The sequence below is a fragment of the Haematobia irritans genome, chromosome 1, assembly GCF_050003625.1.
Source record: "Haematobia irritans isolate KBUSLIRL chromosome 1, ASM5000362v1, whole genome shotgun sequence".
NCBI lineage: Eukaryota > Metazoa > Arthropoda > Insecta > Diptera > Muscidae > Haematobia > Haematobia irritans.
Window position 1 is genome coordinate 215,397,357 of NC_134397.1, and position 24,982 is coordinate 215,422,338.

The following is a 24,982-nucleotide window of genomic DNA, read 5'->3' on the forward strand; positions in this document are numbered from 1 at the left end:
AGGTAAAGTCACGAGCAAACGTGTGTACACCCCATGATATTTAGAAAGTCAAACTAAAATGGCAGGTCACTTAAGTTGACATTTTTGTATGTGTAGTGTTGTTGTATTGTAATATTTATGTACACAAAGAATGTAAACAAACCTACTAAACGTAAACAAAGCCTTTGACAAGATGAATGTCGATATTAGTCACCTGATTGCATGACTTTACCTCTTTAATATGCCTTGCTCTCAAAAGTGGTTGTTTACTACATTGAACTCTACCTGTCTCATCTTATCATATAAATGTAGAGTCCCAATAAACACAAACGTTTGAAAAATACTAAAATTCAATAATTTTTCAAACATTTTTTCAAAGGATTAGGGTAATATTCAAGTTGAGAAATTGTTGAGAAAATCGCGTTCTCAACAAAAAACAGACATTACCCTCAACAGTAAAATTCAACACAATAGCAATAATTTCTCAATTGTAATCCTCAAATTGAAATGCATCGCTACTCAATAATTTCTCAAACAGTTTTCAATGTGAGAAAAATAAAAAACTAGCATTGTTGCGAATACTTTCAAACCACAATTTGTATGAAAGTCAATCCTAGTTCTAACTGAAAGTCAATACTAAATTTCTAGGGATTTTGTAAATTTTATTATTTTTTCGTTAACAAATATAATAATCTTAAAAATAACATTAATAATATATGAAAATAATAATATTATACCAATCAAAATGTAATTATCTTATTAAACGTATTAATAAATAAAACTATGAATACAACTTTAAATATCTTAAACATTTTTACATGTATAATTCCATTTCCTCCATAATGTCGGTGTCATTAATATGCTGGCAATTTGAAATAATTACTATCGAGGAACTTGCTGGCTTGTGTGTTAGAATAGATTCCAGCAAGAGGAAATCACAAAATATCAAACTGATGACGGGATGTGAATTGATGTAATGCACATTTTCATCCAGAAGTTCTTGATATAGGAATTGTTGCACTTTGTTTTAATTGGTTGCACTTTGTAAGTTTTCTGAAAACTTTTCTTTGTTGTTTCCTTCATCGGTTTTTCATCGGCCAACATCTTCCAAGAATATACCATTCAATTATTTTAGTTTTCTGCAAAACAATCGAGTTTTGTGATTTCCATTATGTTTTCATTTCACTTTTTATTTTGACTTACCAATTTGTATTTCTTCCAACTGACCACGTACTTCGTGATTTCCTCAAGAATGTTGGTGTTACAAAATTGTTGTTATTAAAATACTGGCAATTTTCAGGAACTTGATGACCAGATAATTGGAATAAATTTCCAGCAATTTCAATTCACAAAATAACAAATTAAACCGATGATGCACATTTTCACCCAGAAGTTCTTGATATAGGAATTGTTGCACTTTGTTTTAGTTGGTTGCACTTTGTAAGTTTTCTGAAAACTTTTCTTTGTTGTTTCCTTCATCGGCCAACATCTTCCAAGAATATACCATTCAATGATTTTAGTTTTCTGCAAAACAATCGAGTTTTGTGATTTCCATTATGTTTTCATTTCACTTTTTATTTTGACTTACCAATTTGTATTTCTTCCAACTGACCAGGTACTTCGTGATTTCCTCAAGAACGTTGGTATTACAAAATTGTTGTTATTAAAATACTGGCAATTTTCAGGAACTTGATGGCCAGATAATTGGAATAAATTTCCAGCAATTTCAATTCACAAAATAACAAATTAAACCGATGATGCGATATAAATTAAACTATCGATGTGATGCGAATTATCATCCAGTAGTTGTTGATATGGAAAAGCATAAATACCAAGTTTTTTTGGTTGCACTTTGATTTATGGAAACTTTCTCTTCTCGATAAGCCACTACCATTTTTCATCGGCCAGCCTCTTAATGTGTCCAAGAATCAGCATCCAAATATTTTAGTTGTCTGCAAAGAGATTTGAGTTTAGTGACTTCCCTGCCAACATTTTTTGAATTTGGGGACTCTTTTGAGATCCCCACTACGTCGAAAACAATCATATACGACATCAAAAACACGTCGGAAAAGCGCCGTCACTATTGAGAAGTTGTACCACGCCAAGTTACTACAAAAATGTTTCGCATGAGTGCAATTATTAGGTGCCTTTATAGATCAATTTAGAACGACGCCAATAAGGGACCCTCCAAACAATCAGAAAAAGTGCATTTTAAGATAGTTGTAAAAGAATCATTGTGGTCGAGTAAAACACGTTTGTTTAGATATTTATTAATTTGATTAAACATTTACAAATTCTTAAAAATATAACATTTATACCACTATCACATTACATTTAACATAATTTTTGGCATTAATGATGATGTTGAGTTACAAGTAGCGAGTTACATGTTGCTGCGTCTATCAACCAGTGTTTTTATTCCATGGAGGCAGCGTGTCTGTAAAATATCTGAAAAACAATCACTTTATTCCATTTGGAAAATCACCAAATTGTTCACCAATATACCTTTCACAATTTTAAGCGTATAATCTATGTTTTCAGAACATTATTTTCGTTTTTATTTAATTAAAATATAACAAGCTGGTTGCGCTTGGCGTTTCACAAAAAAAATGGCTTTTTTTACAGTAGGGATGGCAAATTACTTGCATGTACTTTTTGATGTACCTTTTCATGATGGTTGAAGTGACATTTACGAGTCTGTGGTAACGATGAGGTTGAAATGGAACTTTGAAATGCTGGCAGGGTTCCTTCAAGTTTTCATTTCGTGTTTTAGTTTTACTTACCAATTATTATAAGCAATTTCAATTGATTATTAAAAAATTTCCACATTTTTGTATTTCTTCCACGAACTTTGTTGTCCAAAGTAGTATTGAAAACCATGTGGTTTTTTCGTTGCATTTCAGGGTAGTGTTTTGTCAAAGTTTTCTCCAATTATCTTCAACACATTTTCAAAGTTTTCGTCAACATTTTGCCAAATTGGTTGTAATTCGCAAACAATTTGAAGATGAATTGAAGATGAGCTTTTTCAAGTCAAGTTGAATTTATGTTGAAAATGATATTTACCCTCAAACTGAAGAGCTGTTACATTTGAAAAACGCTCATCCTGTGTTTATTGGGGTATTTTCCATTTAAAAACTTGAACATTTTAGTTGTGAGAACTGGCAACACTGGTTAGATTAGACGCAGCGTTCTCTTGTCAAACAAGAATTTAACAACAATTTAACATTGCAATCATAGCAAAACAAAGTAAAAAGTGTCAAGGAAAGATTAAAAAATGACATCTAAACGACAATCAAATAGAAAAAAGTCGCTATTAAAGAAGCTGAACACTGCCTCAGCAACTAGAAAACCATCCACCATTAGTCAAAGAAACCGAGATAGGGATGCAAAACGCCTTAGAAGAGCTGCCTTAAGTTTGGACGATTTGCTGGTATTACGAGAACGTGAAGCTCTACAAAAAAGAATATATCGTTCTAATCTTTCGGAAGAACAAAAGGAAGCCCTTCGCGAAAAGGACAAACTGCGTAAACGGATTGAACGGAAAGGACATGCCATGATGCGAACTGGAAAGAAGAAAGGAACCAAAAAGTCATCCAAAGGCAAACATTCAAAGGCTGAATCAGATGTGGGACGAACCAAGGAAAGGAAAACATTATCAGGAGCTGCAAAGCAAAAATCGAAACGCAAATCGGTTAAATTTGCTTAGTGAAAGATTTTCTAGTTTTGGAAGTAAATTTTTATATACATAATTCATCCATCTTTTCTATGAAAACAAATAACTAAGAGGAAAAAGTTGTCGGTGGTTGGTTAGAACAGATCGATATACCCTTTATATCGAATGAGAAAGCACCTAAAATATTTACAAAAAACCATCAAATTCCAGGAACTACGATATATTGTAGGTTTAAGATTATTTTTTTTTTTAAATTTTAGTCCTTAGTAATAGTAATAGTTTTTTTAAGTGCCATCGAAGCGGCCATACATTTATGGCCATTAAACCGATGCTAATCGTATTTGTGTTAAGAATTTTGACAGCATACAATTTTTTCTTTGCAAGACAGAAACCCCAAGTATTCTTTTGTAAGAATCTGGTGTTATTATTATTTTTTTTTATTTGTATTTTCTGTTATTGACTGAATTCCTCATTTTGATTTTTTTTATTCTTAGCTTCACCTATGTCGAAAACTTTACGCCGAATTCCATGCCGACATTTTTACCAAGGAAGCTGACAATTGTAACACAATTCATATTGCCCTTAATAAAAGTTTATAAGAAAAATATTAATGTGAAATTAATTTTTTAATGCTGTTTCTGAAAGTGTTTTTCTGAGAATTCTCGAATAGAAATCAAAATGTGTTACTTCTTACCAACTCTTAAAAATAATAAAACTGTAGTTCGCCTATTAGTAATTTCATGTATGAATTAAACATTTTCACCTACATATTTAATAGAATTGCAAACAGTTTGTAATAAAAGTTGTGTATTAAAACTTTTAAATTTTTTTGTGTGCTTTCATGTACCTAATTCGACTTTTACCATGACTTATGTTAGTTAATTAGTTTCACAAAAATTTCGGTGAATATGAAGAGTAAAATCAAGATCGTGGAAGTGTTTCACATTCACATGGTATGTTATTTTATGTTCGCATATAATATGGGCAGTATATATAAATTTTTCCTATTAAAAATCAATTTTTCAAAAAAAAAATTATTGAAATCAAATTGTAATTTTATAGAATTTATTTGAATAATAAATATTTTAATTTTGAAAACAATTGCTTAGCGTGAAGTTATTAATAAATTTGATTTTATTTTAAAAATATGAGTCTGAGGTATAATAAGTGGTCCAATGGCATTTCGACTAAACGATTTCATGTTTAAAAAAAAAATGAACTTTTTTGTATTCGGATTTCGACATACAACATGGAATGACAGAGCTTGCTTCCACTTTTGCCTTTATTTTATAATTTTGGAAATATTAAATTCGTTGAGTAATAAACAGAATCGAACCATTAGTGTATATGATTAAGGTAAGTTGATATTTTTGTACGTTTTCCACTAGACTGTGACAAACATTTTTGTACCGATTTATGATATATGCCATGAAACACAAGAAATTTTACTGTATACGTTTTTTTTAAATCTTATCAAATTTCATGAGATTTTTATTTAAAAAAAATTATATAAATTTTCAACTACATCAATTTTATGTCTTACAATTAATAATTTTAAAACTAACATAAAACTAGTTAATAAAATATATTTCCTAATTAAGACCAAACTGCCATTTACACATGGATCTTTTACAAATTGCAGCCAGAATGAATATTGTGTTATCCGAACCTGAAAAGAAACTAAAATCAATATTAAAAAAAAATGTCTAACTATTTATTGTTTAATAAATGTTAGAATAATACAATACTATTAAATTAGTTAATAAAATTCTCTAATTTTCAGTAAATTTGATTTTTGCTTCACCAACAAAAACAATATTTTCCTTTACGTATATGTACATATACAATATTATACCTCATTCACATTAGGCTCGAAATCTTCTAAAAGTGGGTTTGAAATTCCTTTTTTATAAGGCAAATGACAGTTGAAATCTAGTTAAAAGTGGATTTCGGAAGTGTAATGTCAATGAGGTATTAGAAATTTGAACGATTATACCCCACAACAGGAAATTGTGCCACAACAATGTTATACAAATATTTTTCAATATCAAACGAACCAACAACCTTTTTACAACAATGGCAACCACTATAGATATGGACAGACCAATAACGAACTGGAAACATATCCAAATGTTAGACAGGTTTCCACGCATGAGCGTCAAACTGAATGGGCACGAATTCAAGGATCAAATGGAAAGTGGATCTTCGATTAGTTGCCTGGGAAACAAAATATTAGAAAAATTCAGGCTGATGCAAATAATTTCTAAAATTCGAACGGCAGGGAACAATCAATTATTGGCAAGGTAAAATTGAAAGTTGAATGTGGCAATAAGATTAGGGAAATGTTTTTCTACTTAGTACCTAATCTGAAACAGGAATTGATCTTAGGGTATGACTTTTGGAATGAAATTGGAATAAGAATTTGCTATATGATAAACGAGATTGATTTGAAAAATGTTGAAGACCCGAAAGTACTTGAATTGACAGACAGACAAAAACTTGTGTTGGACGAAGTGAAACGTTCTTTCCGTTGTTACACTGAGTATGGGCTTGGTAAAACAAATATTGAAAAACACGTCATTGACATGGGAAATGCAATTCCTAAGAAAATGAGGTATTTTCCAGTAAGCCCAGCTGTGCAAAAATTGATGTATGACGATCTTGATAGGATGTTAGAGGTAGATGTAATAGAATTAGCGAATAATGCTGAGTGGAATAATCATGTTACTCTCGTGATCAAGCCAGGTACCAAAATCGACTTTGCCTGGACGCTCGAGAGTTAAACAAGGTTATCCGCTAGGACGCATATCCGCTGCCTAATATCGACGGTTTACTATCGAGATTAGAGACACACATTTTATTTCAGCGATTGATCTAAAGGATGCATTTTGGCAAATTCCTCTGGAGGAATCGAGCCGTCCGTTGACTGCATTCACAGTACAAGGCCGTCCATATTACCAGTTTAAAGTGATGCCTTTGGGACTGTGTAATGCAGCTCAAAGAATGTGCCGCCTGATGGATAAAGTAATTCCTTCAGAGTTGAAACACCGAGTGTTTGTATACCTGGACGATCTACTTGTCGTGTCCGCCAATTTCGATACACATATGGAAATGATAAGCACAGCTGGATGTCGATTAAAAATGTTGCCATAAAGAGCTCAAATACTTAGGGTATATAGTAGATGGAGGCAAATTAAAGACTGACGTTCAAAAAAAAGTTGTGGCAATCATCAATATTCGGCCACCCAAAAGTGCCAAAGATATCCGAAATGTAGGGGTTGTTGCCGTTCTCTTGAAGCATGACGATGGTGAAGAATATCCTATAGAATATTTTTCGGTTGAATTCGATCCAACGTAACTACACACAAAAAAATTTCACGAAAAATTTTCCAATTAAAATTTTAATTGAGTCTTAAAAAATATTCAATTAAAAATTTAATTGATTCAACAATTTTTTTAATTGAAACAAACATCAATCACAAAAATAATAGTATCCATTAAGTTTTTAATTGGATCAATGAACTTTTTAATTGAACTTCAATTAATTTTTTAATTGATACTATCATTTCTGTGATTGAAGACATTTCAATTAAAAATTAATTGGATCAATTAATTTCGTGATTGAATCAGAAAAAAATTTTTTTGTGTGTACTCGACGACGGAGAAAGAATGCCTCGCAGTAATTTTAGCGATTGAACGTTTCAGACAGTATATTGAGTTACAGTGGCTGATGCGACAACATGACCTGAACGGACGCTTAGCACACTGGAGATTGAAAATCCTAGGGTACAAGTCCGATATGGAACACAGAAAAGGCATAAAGAAGTGGTACCTGACATGCTATCACGACTCGATATGGAGGAAAACGAAGTGAGACAGAATGTGACGAATATGCACAATTAATTGACACAATTAATCAAAATCGATCGATGGTTTGGTGTACAAGCGTATAAAATTCAATAATGATGAGAGTGAAAAGGAGGATGATTGTTGGCGAATTTGACTACCTGATAAATTAACGAATGAAGTTATTATAAAATCCCATGAGGATAATACATCTCATGGTGGAATAGCAAAAACGCTGCATAGTATGCGACAATTCTTTTACTGGACATCCATGATGACACAAATTAGGTATTTTTATTGTGGAATGTACAAGTTCGATATAGAACACAGAAAAGGCATCAAGAAGTGGTACCTGTCATGCTATCACGACATGGAGGAAATCGAAGTGAGACAGAATGTGACGAATATGTACAATTAATTGACACAATTCAACAAAATAAAGATCTATGGTTTGGTATACAAGCGTATAAAATTCAATAATGATGAGAGTGAAAACGAGGATGATTGTTTGCGAATATGGCTACCTGATAAATTAACGAATAAAGTGATTAGAAAATCCAATGAGGATAATACATCTCATGGTGAAATAGCAAAAACGCTGCAAAATTCTTTTACTGGACATCCATGATGACACAAATTAGGTATTTTATTATGGAATGTAGTACTTGCAAGGAAAATAAACATCCTAGCCAGGTATTAAGACCTCCTATGGGCAAGGAAACAGTAACAGATAGGCCATTTCAAAAAATATGTATATAGATTTTTTGGGACCTTATCCACGGTCACGGTCTGACAAAAATTTTATTTTTATGGTGCTTGATCACAAAACAACATTTGTGATACTAAGGGCTACGCCAAAGGCTACGGTACAATTAGTAAATAAATTTCTCATTGAAGAAATATTCCACAAATTCGATGTGCCTGAAATTATCCATTCGGATAATGGGAAACCATTTATTTCAGAAGGTTTTCAGAACATGTTGAAACTATTTGGTATACGTCATATGCGGAGACCTAAACATTCACCACAATCGAACACAAGTGAGAGGGTGAATCAGGCCATTCGTAGTGAAATAAGAAGTTATCTCCAGACCGATCAGAACCGCTGGGACGAAAAATTTTCGGCCACACTGAAAAAAAGCATGCCAGGATCCAAAGATTTTGTCCTTACTTTAAAACTTTTGGTATTGATTCCGAGCCAAAGAAGCGGAGAATACAAGTAAGTATATTTTTAAGACACAATTCTTTTTCAAATTTGGGTTTTGTGTACTTGCTTCTAGGAAGCAAATTTTCAGCTTATTTTCTTCATAAGCTATCCAAGTCCTTTAAAAACGAGTTAACGACAACTTTATTTTCCAAATTAAGACTCGACATCCAGCAGAAATTATGCTATTTTTCAAATAAAAAACATCTTTAAAATAAAGTGTTGAGCGATTTTTTACTTTGTAGTCAAGATGCAAAAAGACAACAAATTTAAAGACAATTTCATTAAATTTAAAGAACTTTTCTGAATAATTATAGTCAAGTTGACCTTAGCCCAAAAATTTTTTCTTTCATGTTATGATAGCCATTTCTAAGTGAAATCACTTAATTATAAGGACAATACGACTTTATTGAAAAGTTTATCGACTTTTGGACAAGGAAAAAACATTATATAAGAGAAATGTGTCTTCTATGCTAAGCAAAATTTGCATTCGTATTTTAAATCTTTGACCTCACGACAATATTTTTTTTAAGTGCATAGAATGCTCACTACGTTCGACAATTCATGCTTCTACGGGTGTATTTCGCATTGACAGGCTACAATATGACAGTGTTGCCATGTTGGGGGGTTCCCCCCAAATTTAGGGGTTTTTTACACGTTTAGGGGGATTTTTAGGGGTAACATTTATTTGGGGGTATTTTTGGGGGTAAAAAATGATTTTAGAGCCTATAAAGTGGAGCAATTCTCAACAAAATTTGGAACAATTCTGGCATGAATTTTGAAAAAAAAAATGAGGGAAATCAACCCATGTTCTTAAATACAAGCAAGTAAGCAATGACATTCTGTTTTAAACGCATCTGTTGAAGGGGCATTTTTAGTATTTGATACAATTAAAAACAAATTAAGAAATGGTATTGTAACATTAAATTATTGGTCTCATAAGTTCACACCTACAATTTTGGCGAATAATATATATATATATATATATATATATATATATATATATATATATATATATATATATATATATATATATATATATATATATATATATATATATATATATATATATATATATATATATATATATATATATATATATATATATATATTTATATATATATATATTTACTGAACTTTAATTTTTGTTTATTTTTTATTCCTATTATTTATACTTTATAAGCCGTTGTTTTAATTAATTTGATTTGAAAGATTTATTTATTTACATTTATAGATTTACATTGAATTATATTGTTTTGTCTGCTCTTTATATTGATATACATTTGGTATTATTATACCCATAGAAAAATTACTTTCCTCAGGAACGAAATTTTAGACAAATAAACCCGAATTTGTGAAAAGTGGTATAATGATGTTATCTACTGATTTTTATTTACTTCAAAAGAAATTTTGAAAAATTTGATTCTTAAATTTTTTGGGGGTTTTTGAAAAAAGTCTAGACCAATTTAGGGTTTTTTTTTTCTTAAAACTTGGGGGGAAGAATCAAAAATTACCTGGCAACACTGCAATATGATCACACATGCAGATGCATATGAGATATTAAGAAGACTAGGAGCCATGTCAGACAGTGAAATTCAAATTCTACCTAGGGCAGCTCGTATACAACTGGTCACGAACATGATAAAGGCGAAACTTCATGACGCATATGTACGAAATGAAAATACGTATAACTAACGCTCAAGGGTTGTGAAATATATACCTGGACAAGAAAGGTATAGAAAAATTTTTTCCAAGGGCATTAACGCCAAACTGTGCAAACAATGGCTAAAATGTAGGATAAGGCGGCCTTTAGGAAATTGTCAGTACGAAATAGAAAATCTAAACGGAAAATTGATTGGAGTAATTCACGCACAACATTTAAAACAGTAAACGAAACCCGAAGAATATGCGAATTTACTACCGAACTAAGGATAACACTAAAAACGATTCTCACCCAGATATACTGGCAGGTAATGGTGTTATAATCGATGACATCATACAGCATAAAAAGATTGTCGTTATAGTCATTGAAGTGGTACAGCATACTGACAAAATCCAAAAGCAGCAATATTCATGGTGTTCCTGAGGAAATAGAAAAGAAATACATTAGATACAATCAAAACATTTTTACCTGTAAAAAAACAAAAATATTAGTAAGCGGAAAAAATTGAAACTCAAAATGTACTTATCTTTTTTTTTTAATAGCCAATATCCAAGTAGAAAGTTGTCCTAGGTAATGGAACACAAACGTCTTGAAGCAATGTGGTAAACATTGCTATCCTTTTAGATATATTTATGGCCATCTATGAAAATATAGCACAGTGTTCATTTCTCTCAAAAATTATTTTCTTCATTTGAGTTATATGGATTCCATGACGCCTGCCAGCTTTTAGACCCATGCATTTTCTTATCCTTGTAATATAAATAATGATGGGAGCATATGTCAAATAATGTCAATTCAAATTGCAATTCCATTATACACCACTCATAACAGAGGCCACAAAAAATATTTCCCCTCGAAAATAACAAATGCGATGCTACATGAAAATTAACCTGTACAAAGAAAAAACAAATACTAATCAATTTGTTTCCTAATTTGTTAATGAAATATTCCAATGTTTTATTTTCATACATACGTTTCGATGTTGTTGAACATGTTTTTGTATTTGTCACTTTTGTTTTTGAGTACAAAAAAACAAACACAAGCCGATACACAGAAAGCCAATACATTGTACTTTTATTTTTGTCCAACTATTTATACTTCACGGACTCCGTAGAAATACTTGGCTATGTGACAAACACCTTTCAGAATAATATTTTTTTTTATTTTCTATCTCCCTTACAAATTTGTGCTGTCTATGTTTTGACAATATTTTCAATTGAGGATGATCATTCACAATGAGTGGATGCCTTATTTTTTTTTTGCGTTGCCACCTAAATAAATACGAAATTACTCAATAAACACAAACGTTTGAAAAATGCTAAATTTCAAACATTTTTTCAAAGGATTAGAGTAATGTTCAAGTTGAGAAATTGCTGAAAAAATCACGTTCTCAACAAAATAACGGACTTTACCCTCAAAAGTAAAATTCAAAACACTAGCAATAATTTCTCAAGTGTTATCCTCAAATTGAAATGCGTCGCTACTCAATAATTTGTCAAACAATTTTCGATGCGAGTCAAATTCAAAATTAACATTAGGACTGTTTTCTTTTTGCACTGGATGCAACATTTGTATGGGCTATCTAGAACATCGTTGCACTGGTGTTCTATCCAGAATATCCCCAATAAACACAAACGTTTGAAAAATGCTAAATTTCAACAATTTTTCAAAGGATTAGGGTAATATTCAAGTTGAGAAATTGTTGAGAAAATCGCGTACTCAACAAAAAACAGACATTACCCTCAACAGTGAAATTCAACACATTAGCAATAATATCTCAAGTGTTATCCTCAAATTGAAATGCATCGCTACTCAATAATTTGTCAAACAATTTTCGATGCGAGTCAAATTCAAAATTAACATCCGTGCAAACACTATGAATGATATCCCCACTTCAAGTTGAAAGTCAATGCCAAAATTCTATGAATTTTGTATAATTTATTCATTTTCATCAAAATAAAATATATAATAATACACTACACTACATAATACACTACAATACTAATTGATAAATAATAATCGTATTAAACATATCAACAAATAAGAACAAAAAAAAACAAACAACAAAACTTTAAATATCTTAAACATTATTAGCAAACACTTTTGCATTGATAATTAAATTTCCTTCCTTTTGGTGTCATAAAACAGCATTAAAATTTATTAACATGCGGGCAATTTGAAATTAGGAACGTACCCTGCCAGCATTTCAAAGTTCCATTTCATCCTCATCGCTACCACAGACTCGTAAGTGACACTGCAACAATCGCCAACTGTGATAGTATTTTGCATCACTATTCGCATGAAAGTATTTTGCCATCACTATTGTTTCAAGAGCCATTTTATATTTTGTGAAACTCCAAGCACAACTAGCTTGTTATAATTTATTTAAATAAAAACGATAATGAAGTGCTGAAAACATAGTTATTTCGTTTAAATTTGTGAAAGGTATATTGGTGAACAATTTTTGACTTTCCAAATGGAATAAAGTGATAGTTTTTCAAATATTTTTCCAGACACGCTGCCTCATTGGGAATAAAAGCACTGGCTGATAGACGCTACAACATGTAACTCAACATCAATCTTTTATTAATGCATAAAAATATGTTAAATGTGATGTGATAGTCGTATAAATGTTATATTTATGAGAATTTATAAATGTTTAATAAAATTAATAAACATCTAAACAATCGTGTTTTACTTGACCACAATGATTCTTTTACAATTATCTTAAAATGCACTTTCTCTGATTGTTTGAAGGGACTCTTATTGGCGTCCTTCTAAATGTGTCCTGAAGGGCACCTAATAATTGCACTCATGTGATACTATTTTCTAGTAACTTGGCGTGGTACAACTTCTCAACAGTGACGGCGCTTTTCCGAGGAGTTTTGGATGTCGTATACGACTGTTTTCGACGTAGTGGGGATTCTCAAAAGCGCCCCCAAATTCAAAAAAATGTTGGTAGGGTACTGGACCGCGTGTTAGAATTGATTTCCAGCAGAAGGAATTCACAAAATATCCATTTTAAACTGATAATAGCATATGAATTAAACTGACGATGTGATGCACATTTTCATCCAGAAGTTGTTGATTTCAACAATTTGTTGTTTTTAACAATTTTAATTGGTTGCACTTGTAATGTTTCTGGAAACTTTTCCTTGTCGATGTTTGCAAGAATGTAGCATCCATAGATTTTAGTTTTCTGCAAAGAGATTTAAATTTAGTGATTTCTCTAAAGTGTTGATTTAATTTTCCATATTGACGTACCAATTATTATAAACTATTTGAAGCAGTTCCAGTTAATTGTCCACCCTTTTTTCATCGGTCAGCTTTCAAGAACGTAGAATCCATAATTTTAGTTTTCTGCAAAGATCCTGCCAACAATTTTTGAATTTGGGGGCGCTTCTGAGAATCCCCACTACGTCGAAAACAATCATATACGACATCAAAAACTCGTCGGAAAAGCGCCGTCACTATTGAGAAGTTGTACCACGCCAAGTTACTACGAAAAAGTTTCTCATCAGTGCAATTATTAGGTGCCTATTTAGATCAATTTCGAAGGACGCCAATAAGAACCCCTGCAAACTATCAGAAAAAGTAAATTTTAAGGTAATTGTAGAAGAATCATTGTGGTCAAGTAAAACACGATTGTGTAGATGTTTATTGATTTGATTAAACATTTATAATTTCTTATAAATATAACATTTTTCGGTTTATCTCATCACATTTAACATAATTTTTTGCATTAATAAAAGAATGATGTTGAGTTTTAAATAGCAAGTTACATACTGCAGCGTCTATCAGCCAGTTTGTTAATATTCGATGGAGACAGCGTGCCTGGAAAAATATTTGAAAAACGATCACTTTATTCTATTTGGAAAGTCGAAAATTGTTCACCATATACCTTTCACAATTTTAAGCGTAATATCTATGTTTTCAGAACTTTATTTTCGTTTTTATTTAAATAAAATATAACAAGCTGGTTGCGCTTGGCGTTTCACAAAAAATAAAATGGCTCTTCTAACAGTAGTGATGGCAAAATACTTTCATGTACATTTTGTACTTTTTGATATGCTTCCTCCATCACAGTTCGCGATGGTTGTGGTGACATTTACGAGTCTGTCCCAATAAACACAAACGTTTGAAAAATGCTAAATTTCAACAATTTTTCAAACATTTTTTCAAAGAATTAGGGTAATATTCAAGTTGAGAAATTGTTGAGAAAATCGTGTTCTCAACAAAAAACAGACATTACCCTCAACAGTGAAATTCAACACATTAGCAATAATATCTCAAGTGTTATCCTCAAATTGAAATGCATCGCAACTCAATAATTTGTCAAACAATTTTCGATGCGAGTCAAATTCAAAATTAACATCGTTGCAAATACTTTTCAACCTAAATTTGTATGAATGATATCCCCACTTTAATTTGAAAGTCAAAGCCAAAATTCTATGCATTTTGTATAATTTATTCATTTTTATCAAAATAAAATATATAATAATACACTACACTACACCCTCAAAAAAAATCGCTTCTTTAACATATGTTCCAAACATATTTTGCAGGAAGCACATATATTATTGCATACTGCCGAAACATTAATATGTTGGTTTTATGTAAACATATTATATGTTTGGAAGCATTTTGAGCCAAAAATATTATATGCTTGGAAGAATTTTTCCCAAACACCATTGTGCTCATTCCCTAACATACTCGTAATTTTCACTTCCACGAAATTTTTTAGTTATTGGCACCTTTTTCGGTAATACAAATAATGTTGAAGAAATTATTCACTTTTATAAATTTTTTAAATTTTACCTTTCGCCTGCACGGAGAATCGAACCGAGGACCATACAGTTTGTAAACCAACACACTATCCACTGGGCTACGTAGCTGTTATAGTCACCAGTAGATAATTATCGTTTTAAGTTACATTTATATAGCATAGTTTGCAGCGCCCACGAGCCCATGCAAACATAACATTATTTAACAGAAACATACATTTGTTTGCCACGTGGAGCAGTGGTTAGCATGTCTGCCTTGCATGCAAAGGGTCGTGGGTTCAATCCCTGCTCCGACCGAACATTTTTTTTTTTTTAATTTACACATTTATATTTATACTATATTAATTTTTTTAAATGAAACTTCGAAATGTGCGTTATTAAAGATTTATAGTCAGTAACAGTGCTTGATATAAACGAAATTGACTCATTTTTGGATAAAATATTATTTTTTATTGCAAAAATAACAATCTTGTAATAAAAAACTGTTTTTGTACAAAACTTTAAAATTTGGAAGGAATTCAAAAACTAACAAAAGAAGAACGTGGAGTCGAGTATAAACATACATACATAATTTTATAATATAAACATAAATTTATTTAGGAGTGAACAGTTTTTTACTAGCATTTAACGCCATCGCTCTAAAATTCCTTTTATTTTTCTTTAATAATTCATTTTAAAGAAAATAAACTTTTTAAATTGTATTAGCTGTAAAACTCGAACTTAATGCCCGCTTTTATATTTGATGGTGTCCGTCAACTCCTCATGGACTACTTTTTAATAAAGAGGAACTAAAGTTTGTTTTTTAACATTTTACTGTGTAATTTTTCACTATTTCCTCCTTATTTCATTTTACTGTCCCAACTCTAAAAAGAGTATAGTGCCCTTTCGTTATTTTTATGAAGACCCCTGATTTCTTTTAACGAACCAAGAAAAAAATTGTGCCCATAATGCCAAAATGATAAACAAAACACATGTCCACACATACATAAAATGCTGCTCTCAAGGCGAAAACATAGGCTGTTTGTTTTTCAAATGTCTATTCTCTTGGTTCAGAATGTATATTCTCTTTATTCAAATTAAATAATATTTAGACTTAAACATATCAAATTTTTGGCCTTATCGTAAAACAGTTTTCCGAAACAACATACAAGCGGTTTCACAGAAATTGTTCTCTTTTGACTCTTTTGCTGTGTTATATTGATATCTTTCGTCAACTCTCCCGGTTTCCATCTCTATTTCTCTCTATACTCTCTCTGTCGCTTTGAATAAAATATCACAACATATGTATGTTTAGTCGAAATTTGTAAATTTATATATGTTTATATTCACACATATGATTTTTATGAAACATTCATGCCCCAAACATAATATATTCTAACATATTAACATAGATGTCCCAAACATTTAGTGTTAGTTTAGGAAAATTACATGTTCGCACTTAAATATATTGTGGTTTAAAATTGTGCCCGAAACACATTTTGTTTATATCGGAACATATGAAAAACATATTTTTCTAACAGTGTACATAATACACTACAATACCAATTGATAAATAATAATCTTATTAAACATATCAACAAATAAGAACAAAAAAAAAAAAACAAACAAACAACAAAACTTTAAATATCTTAAACATTATTAGTTGTTGTTGTTGTTGTTGTTGTTGTTGTAACAGTTTATTGTGATCTCATCCATTTCATGTTATACGCTTGGTACATCAGCTTGTTGGCAGATCAAGGAACTCTGCGACTAAGATGGGGTGTGTCCAGAGTGATCTGGTGGTAAGTCGGGTTGGTTTGGCTGGGCAAGAGAAAAGATGACGCGTGTCGTGTGGCCCTTGGTTGCAAATTGGACAAACGTCAGCTACGCTGCTATCAATCACCGATAAGTAGGAATTGAGGCGGCTGCACTTGCCTGATCTTAATTGGGCCAAAACTACCCTAGTCTGCCGTGGGAGGTCTCTTTCCTCCGGTGCTATGGGCGGTGGTCGGACTCCAAGAACAGGATTAACCTTGTAGCTTCTCACCGCTTCAGCTACAGTATCCTCATGAATCCTGTTCAAACCTGCCTGGTACGCTGCTTGATCTAGAGGCTCTCTTTTATAGCGCTGGATCTCGCGCTCTAGATTATGTATATCAACCCTTACGTTCCTGGGTGGTGGTTGTGTATCCATAAGATGGTGGTTTGGATGATTACTGCGATAACAACCCAGGAGATACTGCTTTGACAACATGTAGTTGTGTCTTCGCACAGGGATGATCTTTGTCTCCACATAAAGGTGATCCAGGGGTGTGCTGCGGAGACACCCAGTCGCAGTTCTAAGAGCAGCGTTCTGGCAGGTTTGTATGTTATTCCACTGCGTATCACTGGTCTGCGGTGTCCACACTGGCGCTGCATAGTTTACCACTGACCGGCCAATTGCCTTATAAGTAGTTAGCAAGGTTTCTTTGTCCGCACCCCAAGTACTGCCGGCTAGTGACTTGAGGACCTTGTTTCTACCACGGAGCTTATTACAAATTGCAGTGGCATGGGCAGATGACCTAAAAAGGCTGTCGAATGTGACCCCAAGAATCTTGGGGTAATTTGTGGTCGGAATTATTACTCCATCGACTCTGATATTCAACTGCCTGCGCACTTCTGCCGTCCATGTAGTAAATAGTGTGGCTGAGGATTTGGTGGGGGATATCCTCAAGTTTCTCGCAGTGAAATAACTGGTAAGATTAGCTATGTAGACGTTCAACCGATCGCAAATGTCATCAACATTGGGCCCAGATGCCAAGATTGTACAGTCATCCGCATATGATACAATCTCGACGCCGTCAGGAGGGGGTGGAATCGAGGACATGTAGAGGTTAAACAGTGCCGGAGATATCACCCCACCTTGGGGAACTCCCTGTTTAACTCTACGCGGTCTTGACTTTCTGTCCCTGAATTCCACGTACGACTGGCGTCCACACATATAATTCAGCACCCAACGCTTCGCTCCTGCCGGTAGGGACGTATTCTCGATGTCCTCAAATAATGTGGCATGGTTGACCGTATCGAATGCTTTCGATAGGTCAAGCGCCACGAGGACCGTCCTGTGACACGGCCTGGGCTGGTTAAGTCCCTTATTAATATGTGTCGAAATGGCATGTAAGGCTGTTGTCGTACTATGTACCTTACGGAATCCATGTTGATGGTGGGCAGCTGGAAAATTCTCCACAAGGCTGGGGAGGAGTAATGCCTCAAGTGTCTTGGCTACTGGCGACAGAAGGGATATCGGTCTGTACGATTCACCTTTGCTCGAATCTTTGCCCGGTTTCAGTAGTGGAATCACCCTTCCCATTTTCCAGACATCGGGTATAATGTGTGATTCCAAAGACAGATTGACGAGTCTGGTCAGGTACTCAACTCCCAGTATTCCCAGATGCTTCAGCATTAGCATTGAAATTCCGTCAGGGCCCAGCGCCTTAGATGGTTTCGCGCTGTTGATGACATTGGTAACTTCGGCTGCAGTAAATTGTGGTGTGTCATCGGCTCGGAGACCACGTACACGACGGGTGGCTCTCCTTTTCGCTCTATCACTCTCGGGATGCTCGACAAACTGTCGGTTGAAGTATTTGGCGCACCTCTTCGGATCAGTCACAGTCACGTCGCCAAATGTGACTGAAATCCCATCATCCCTTGTGGAGGGGTTCGAGAGGGCTCTAACTGTTGACCACAATTTACCAGTTCCTGTTCCTAAGTTACATTGCTTCAGGTGCTCTAACCAAGTGTTCCGCTTGTGCTCGTCGACTATCTTACTAATCTCTAGATTTAGTTCTCTGATTCTAGGATCAGCAGGGTTAGCACGACGGCGTTCATCACGCTCGTCTGCGAGTCCCGCCGCTTCGGCTGGGAAGTTGGGCCTCACCTGGGCAATTCGACCAGCGGGTATGAAGCGAGCGGCTGCTGCGTTGATGATGTCCCGGAACTCCCTCTGGGCAACATGAACATGTGAGGGGGACGGGAGCTCACTGAAGCGGCGATCGGTGTATTCTCTGAAGCCTTCCCAGTTGGCTTTCTTTTGATTAATAAACGTCCGGCGTTCAGAGGTTATGAAATCGGAGGGTCGGTTGATGGTGAGAATTATGGGGAGGTGGTCCGAACCCAATGAAATGACGGGTTGCCAGGAGACGTCATTTATCAGACCAGGCGATGCTAACGATAAGTCTGGCGAACTGCTGCAGTCACCCATAATTCTCGTGGGGGCCTCTTCGTTCACCGTGCAAAATGTGGAGTCGTCTATCTGCTCTGCCAAAGCTATGCCCCTCTGGTCATTACCCAGGAGAGAATGCCAAAGTTCATGGTGGGCATTAAAATCTCCTAGAACCAATCGGTTATGCCCGCTCAACAACCACTCAATGTTTGGGCTATAACCAGGAGCACAGCTACCAACCGGCGGTATGTACACATTGTATAGCTCTATCTCGGCAGCCCCACACTTAACTGCTACCCCCATACATTCCATGTACGGGTCATTAGTGTCTAGCACAAGCGTGATAGGTCTATACTGCACGGAACGGTGTAATATGAAAGCCAGGCCACCACCTCCATTTCTTGTGCGATCCTTCCGTAGGACATTGTACCCATCACAATGTCGTAGGCTGCAGGTGGGATTCAGCTTTGTTTCCTGGATCGCCGCGACCCTTATCCTTTTCCGATTCATAAAGTCTACGATCTCACTAATCTTACCACGGAGCCCGTTGCAATTAAATTGCAAAAATGATGCACTCTCCGGAACTGGTACAACAATATTCGGTGTAAGATGCTGCGGCGGAGAATATTGTTGTGCGGGAGAAGTCGGTGGGGTCACATAATCAGATGACCCACTGCTGCTGTCATTGGCACAGCATCCTGCCACGAAGTCAGTTTGACTATACTCCCGCAGCGATGTTAGGCCGGAGCAATTCCGGAAGTGCACCCATTCCATGCACCGGTTACACCTCACCGAAACCGAGCGATGGTGAATTCGATTTCGGCAGACGGCACAGTACCATGGTCCGGGGTTTTCCTCTATCCCGGCTCGGACCAAAAGCAGGCGGAGAAGGCTCCCCGGGATGCACCTTCTCCAACACGAAAAAATGGACGAGACAACACGTACACTGAGGTGGCAGCCGCTGGCCGATGGCTGGTATCCATCGGGTCAATCCGGTGCGTAGAACCCGCCGCCGTGGGATTATTAGTAAACACTTTTGCATTGATAATTCGATTTCCTTCCTTTTGGTGTCATAAAACAGCATTAAAATTTATTAACCTGCGGGCAATTTGAAATTAGGAACGTACTGGACCGCGTGTTAGAATTGATTTCCAGCAAAAGGAATTCACAAAATATCCATTTTAAACTGATAATAGCATATGAATTAAACTGACGATGTGATGCACATTTTCATCCAGAAGTTGTTGATTTCAACAATTTGTTGTTTACAACAATTTTAATTGGTTGCACTTGTAATGTTTCTGGAAACTTTTTCTTGTCGATAAGCCACTCATTTTTCATTGGTCAGCTTCTTAATGTTTGCAAGAATGTAGCATCCAAAGATTTTAGTTTTCTGCAAAGAGATTTAAATTTAGTGACTTCTCTAAAGTGTTGATTAAATTTTTCATATTGACGTACCAATTATTATAAACTATTTGAAGCAGTTCCAGTTAATTGTCCACCATCTTTTCATCGGTCAGCTTTTTAATGTTTTCAAGAACGTAGCATCTAAAGATTTTAGTTTTCTGCAAAGAGATATACATTTAGTGACTTCCTTAAAGTTTTATTTCATTTTTTATTTTCACTTACCTATTTTTATAAACTATTTGGTTATTTGTCTAAAATTTTCCATTTTTTTAATTTCTTGCAAGACCACGAACTTCGTTGCACAAATAAGTATTGAAAACCACATGGTTTTTTCGTTGCATTTTAGGGTAGTGTTTTGTCAAAGTTTTCTCATATTATCTTCAACACCTTTTCAAAGATTTCGTCAACATTTTGGCAAATTGGAAGTAATTCGCAAACAATTTGAAGATGTATTGAAGATGGGCTATATCAAGTCAAGTTGAATTTATGTTGAAAATTATATTTACCCTCAAACTGAAAAGTTGTTGCATTTGAAAAACGCTCATCCTGTGTTTATTGGGAGTACTCGTTTATCCAGGACATCTCCAAAAAATATGCAACACTGTCATCAGCTGTTTAAAAACAATCACAGAAAACAAGTGAAATCTTAAATTTTTAATGTATGAAATGCTCAAATAGTTATAAATATGTACTGCTGCGATTATTCATGACACTGTATCACTTTGAATTTCATGATATTCGATAAATTAGTCACAATAAACTGCTATTGTGAATCTAAAAAGCGTCACTTTATCAAGATGCAATCTGGTAACACCGACTCGACTTGCACTGATGAGATGTTCTGGATAGAACACCAGTGCAACGATTTTCTGGATAGCCCATACAAATGCTGCATCCAGTGTTAAAAGAAAACAGCCCTATTATTGTTAGAAGAGCCATTTTATATTTTGTGAAACGCCAAGCGCAACTAGCTTCTTATAATTTATTTAAATAAAATCGATAATGAAGTGCTGAAAACATAGTTATTTCGCTTAAAATTGTAAAAGGTATATTGGTGAAAAATTTTTGATTTTCCAAATGGAATAATGTGATTTTTTTCAGATATTTTACAGACACGCTGCCTCCATTGAGAATAAAAACACTGGCTGATAAACGCTGCAACATGTAACTTACCACTTGTAAATCAACATTATTCTATTATTAATGAAAAACATTATGTTAAAATTATGTTAAATGTAAACATCTAAACAATCGTGTTTTACTTGACCACAATGATTCATTTACAACTATCTTAAAATGCACTTTTTCTGATTGTTTGAAGGAGCTCTTATTGGCGTCGTTCTAAGTTTATTAAAAAAGGCACCTAATAATTGCAGTCATGCGATATCTTTTTGTAGTAACTTGGCGTGGTACAACTTCTCAATAGTGACGGCACAATTCCGACGAGTTTTGGATGTCGTATACGATTGTTTTCGACGAGGTGGGGATTCTCAGAAGCGCCGTCAAATTCAAAAAATGTTGGCAGGGATATAATAATACACTACTCTACAATACTAATTGACAACTAATAAAACATATGAACAAATAAGTACAAAACAACAAAACTTTAAATATATTTAAAAAATATTTGTAAATACTTTTGCATACATACATAATTCGATTTCCTTCCTGTTGGTGTCATAAAACTGCATTAAAATTAATTAATATGGGGCATTTTGGGAAATTGGGAACGTGCTGGACCGCGTGTTAGAATAGATATTCAGCAGAAGGAGTTCACAAAATATCCATTTTAAACTGATAATAGGATGTAACTTAAACTGACGATGTGATGCACATTTTCATCCAAAAGTTGTTGATAGCAATTTTAATTGGTTGCACTTTGCAATGTTTCTGGAAAAAAATTTAAAAAAAAATTACAAAAATGTAGCATCCAAAGATTTTAGTTTTCTGCAAAGAGATTTAAATTTATTGATTTCTCTAAATTGTTGATTTAATTTTTCATATTTTCATCGGTCAGCTTTTTAATGTTTCCAAGAACGTAGAAGCCATAATTTTAGTTTTGGGCATAGAGATATACATTTAGTGACTTCCTTCAAGTTTTATTTCATTTTTTATTTTCACTTACATATTACGAGTATTATAAACTATTTTGAGTTAAAGCTGAGTACTATGTTCCGTTTTCAAGCTGAAAGCCAGCCAGTTTTCACGGTTACTTTTTTAAATTAATTAGTTCAGAAATATAAAATGCATCACAATTAATTCCTTGTATATTTTCCATCCACTATTTGACAAGACTTGATAAAAATATAATCGTCTTCATATATATTTTTGTACTTTTAATTTAGTGTTTTGGTGAAAAAACCGAACATAGTACTCACCTTAAAGGTGAGTATTAAGTTCGAGTTTAGCCGCTAAAATCGCCATTTTTTCACGATTACTTTTCTTTAATAATACTTTTTAAGGAATACAAACTTTGTGAAAACTTGCTTTGGGCTATTCCCCATCAAGTTATAATAAAATATGCAACAAATATGTATAATTTTATGCCTTTTTTTAATGATTTAGTTTTCACTTTAGTGAAAAAACTCGAACTTAGTACTCACCTTAACTCAGTAATTTGTCTAAAATTTTCCAATTTTGTTTATTTCTTCCAATTGAGCAGGAACTTCGTTGCACAAAAGATGTATTGAAAAACACATGGTTTTTTCAATAAAGTGAGACACCCATTGACTGGAGAATCTTTATTAAGGCGAACTGAGCTGCAGTGCCATCTATGGTTACATTTCGACCACGAGGCACTAGGTTAGGTGAAAACTCCACGCTGTGAGATTTAGTGTGGGGAGTAGCCGATGCCAACCATCATTTAGCCAACATAAGCATTGCCAAGTAGAAAAAGGTAACGAATACCACATTTAAAATCTGAAAGTTAAAAAAAAGAAAATCCAAAACAAAACCGTTGTGATCAAAATCCACGTGTGATTAAACCCTATCCCCTCTTATATTCGTACTCAACTATAAACAAAATTTACTACTAAAACTATATCGTCACGCCAAGTCTAACCACCTGATGTCCCCTAAGCCAAAAATAAACAAGTAAGGAAAGTCTAAAGTCGGGCGGGGCCGACTATATTGTACCCTGCACCACTTTGTAGATCTAAATTTTATATACCATATCACATCCGTCAAATGGGTTGGGGGCTATATATAAAGGTTTGTCCCAAAAATACATACATTTAAATATCACTCGATTTGGACAGAATTTGATAGACTTTTACAAAATCTATAGACTCAAAATTTAAGTCGGCTAATGCACTAGGGTGTAACACAATGTTAGTAAAAAAAAATATGGGAAACATTTAAATCTGAAGCAATTTTAAGGAAACTTCGCAAAAGTTTATTTATGATTTATCGCTCGATATATAAAGGGTGATTTGTTAAGAGCTTGATAACTTTTAAAAAAAAAAAAAAACGCCTAAAATTTGCAAAATCTCATCGGTTCTTTATTTGAAACGTTAGATTGGTCCATGACATTTACTTTTTGAAGATAATTTCATTTAAATGTTGACCGCGGCTGCGTCTTAGGTGGTCCATTCGGAAAGTCCAATTTTGGGCAACTTTTTCGAGCATTTCGGCCGGAATAGCCCGAATTTCTTCGGAAATGTTGTCTTCCAAAGCTGGAATAGTTGCTGGCTTATTTCTGTAGACTTTAGACTTGACGTAGCCCCACAAAAAATAGTCTAAAGGCGTCAAATCGCATGATCTTGGTGGCCAACTTACCGGTCCATTTCTTGAGATGAATTGTTCTCCGAAGTTTTCCCTCAAAATGGCCATAGAATCGCGAGCTGTGTGGCATGTAGCGCCATCTTGTTGAAACCACATGTCAACCAAGTTCAGTTCTTCCATTTTTGGCAACAAAAAGTTTGTTAGCATCGAACGATAGCGATCGCCATTCACCGTAACGTTGCGTCCAACAGCATCTTTGAAAAAATACGGTCCAATGATTCCACCAGCGTACAAACCACACCAAACAGTGCATTTTTCGGGATGCATGGGCAGTTCTTGAACGGCTTCTGGTTGCTCTTCACTCCAAATGCGGCAATTTTGCTTATTTACGTAGCCATTCAACCAGAAATGAGCCTCATCGCTGAACAAAATTTGTCGATTAAAAAGCGGATTTTCTGCCAACTTTTCTAGGTAATAAAATTCAATGATTTGCAAGCGTTGCTCGTTAGTAAGTCTATTCATG

At 34.2% G+C, this 24,982-nt stretch overlaps 1 protein-coding gene and 5 long non-coding RNA genes across 6 annotated transcripts; 1 reads left to right on the plus strand and 5 right to left on the minus strand.

The window, feature by feature from the left end:
• Window positions 1-620: 620 nt before the first annotated feature.
• Window positions 621-3,054, minus strand: LOC142219462 (uncharacterized). The gene is made up of 4 exons (XR_012717587.1): window positions 2,763-3,054; window positions 1,568-1,931; window positions 1,183-1,503; window positions 621-1,118 (listed from the first exon to the last, which is right to left on the minus strand). It is a non-coding gene; the product is annotated as an uncharacterized LOC142219462 (long non-coding RNA).
• Window positions 2,234-2,710, minus strand: LOC142219461 (uncharacterized). Its single transcript, XR_012717586.1, has 2 exons — window positions 2,485-2,710; window positions 2,234-2,427 (listed from the first exon to the last, which is right to left on the minus strand). It is a non-coding gene; the product is annotated as an uncharacterized LOC142219461 (long non-coding RNA).
• Window positions 3,055-3,144: 90 nt separating the features above from the next.
• On the plus strand, window positions 3,145-4,753 carry LOC142222577 (uncharacterized). Its single transcript, XM_075292788.1, has 2 exons — window positions 3,145-3,877; window positions 4,147-4,753. Exon 1 carries the CDS (start codon window positions 3,254-3,256, stop codon window positions 3,683-3,685), a length of 432 nt encoding a protein of 143 aa, XP_075148903.1. The 5' UTR covers window positions 3,145-3,253; the 3' UTR covers window positions 3,686-3,877; window positions 4,147-4,753.
• Window positions 4,687-11,580, minus strand: LOC142222578 (uncharacterized). The gene is made up of 3 exons (XR_012718328.1): window positions 11,339-11,580; window positions 10,657-11,255; window positions 4,687-5,321 (listed from the first exon to the last, which is right to left on the minus strand). It is a non-coding gene; the product is annotated as an uncharacterized LOC142222578 (long non-coding RNA).
• A 2,409-nt stretch (window positions 11,581-13,989) lies between these two features.
• Window positions 13,990-14,468, minus strand: LOC142219463 (uncharacterized). Its single transcript, XR_012717588.1, has 2 exons — window positions 14,267-14,468; window positions 13,990-14,199 (listed from the first exon to the last, which is right to left on the minus strand). It is a non-coding gene; the product is annotated as an uncharacterized LOC142219463 (long non-coding RNA).
• A 5,913-nt stretch (window positions 14,469-20,381) lies between these two features.
• LOC142219464 (uncharacterized) lies at window positions 20,382-21,295 on the minus strand. The gene is made up of 3 exons (XR_012717589.1): window positions 20,959-21,295; window positions 20,788-20,894; window positions 20,382-20,722 (listed from the first exon to the last, which is right to left on the minus strand). It is a non-coding gene; the product is annotated as an uncharacterized LOC142219464 (long non-coding RNA).
• Between the last annotated feature and the right edge of the window lie 3,687 nt (window positions 21,296-24,982).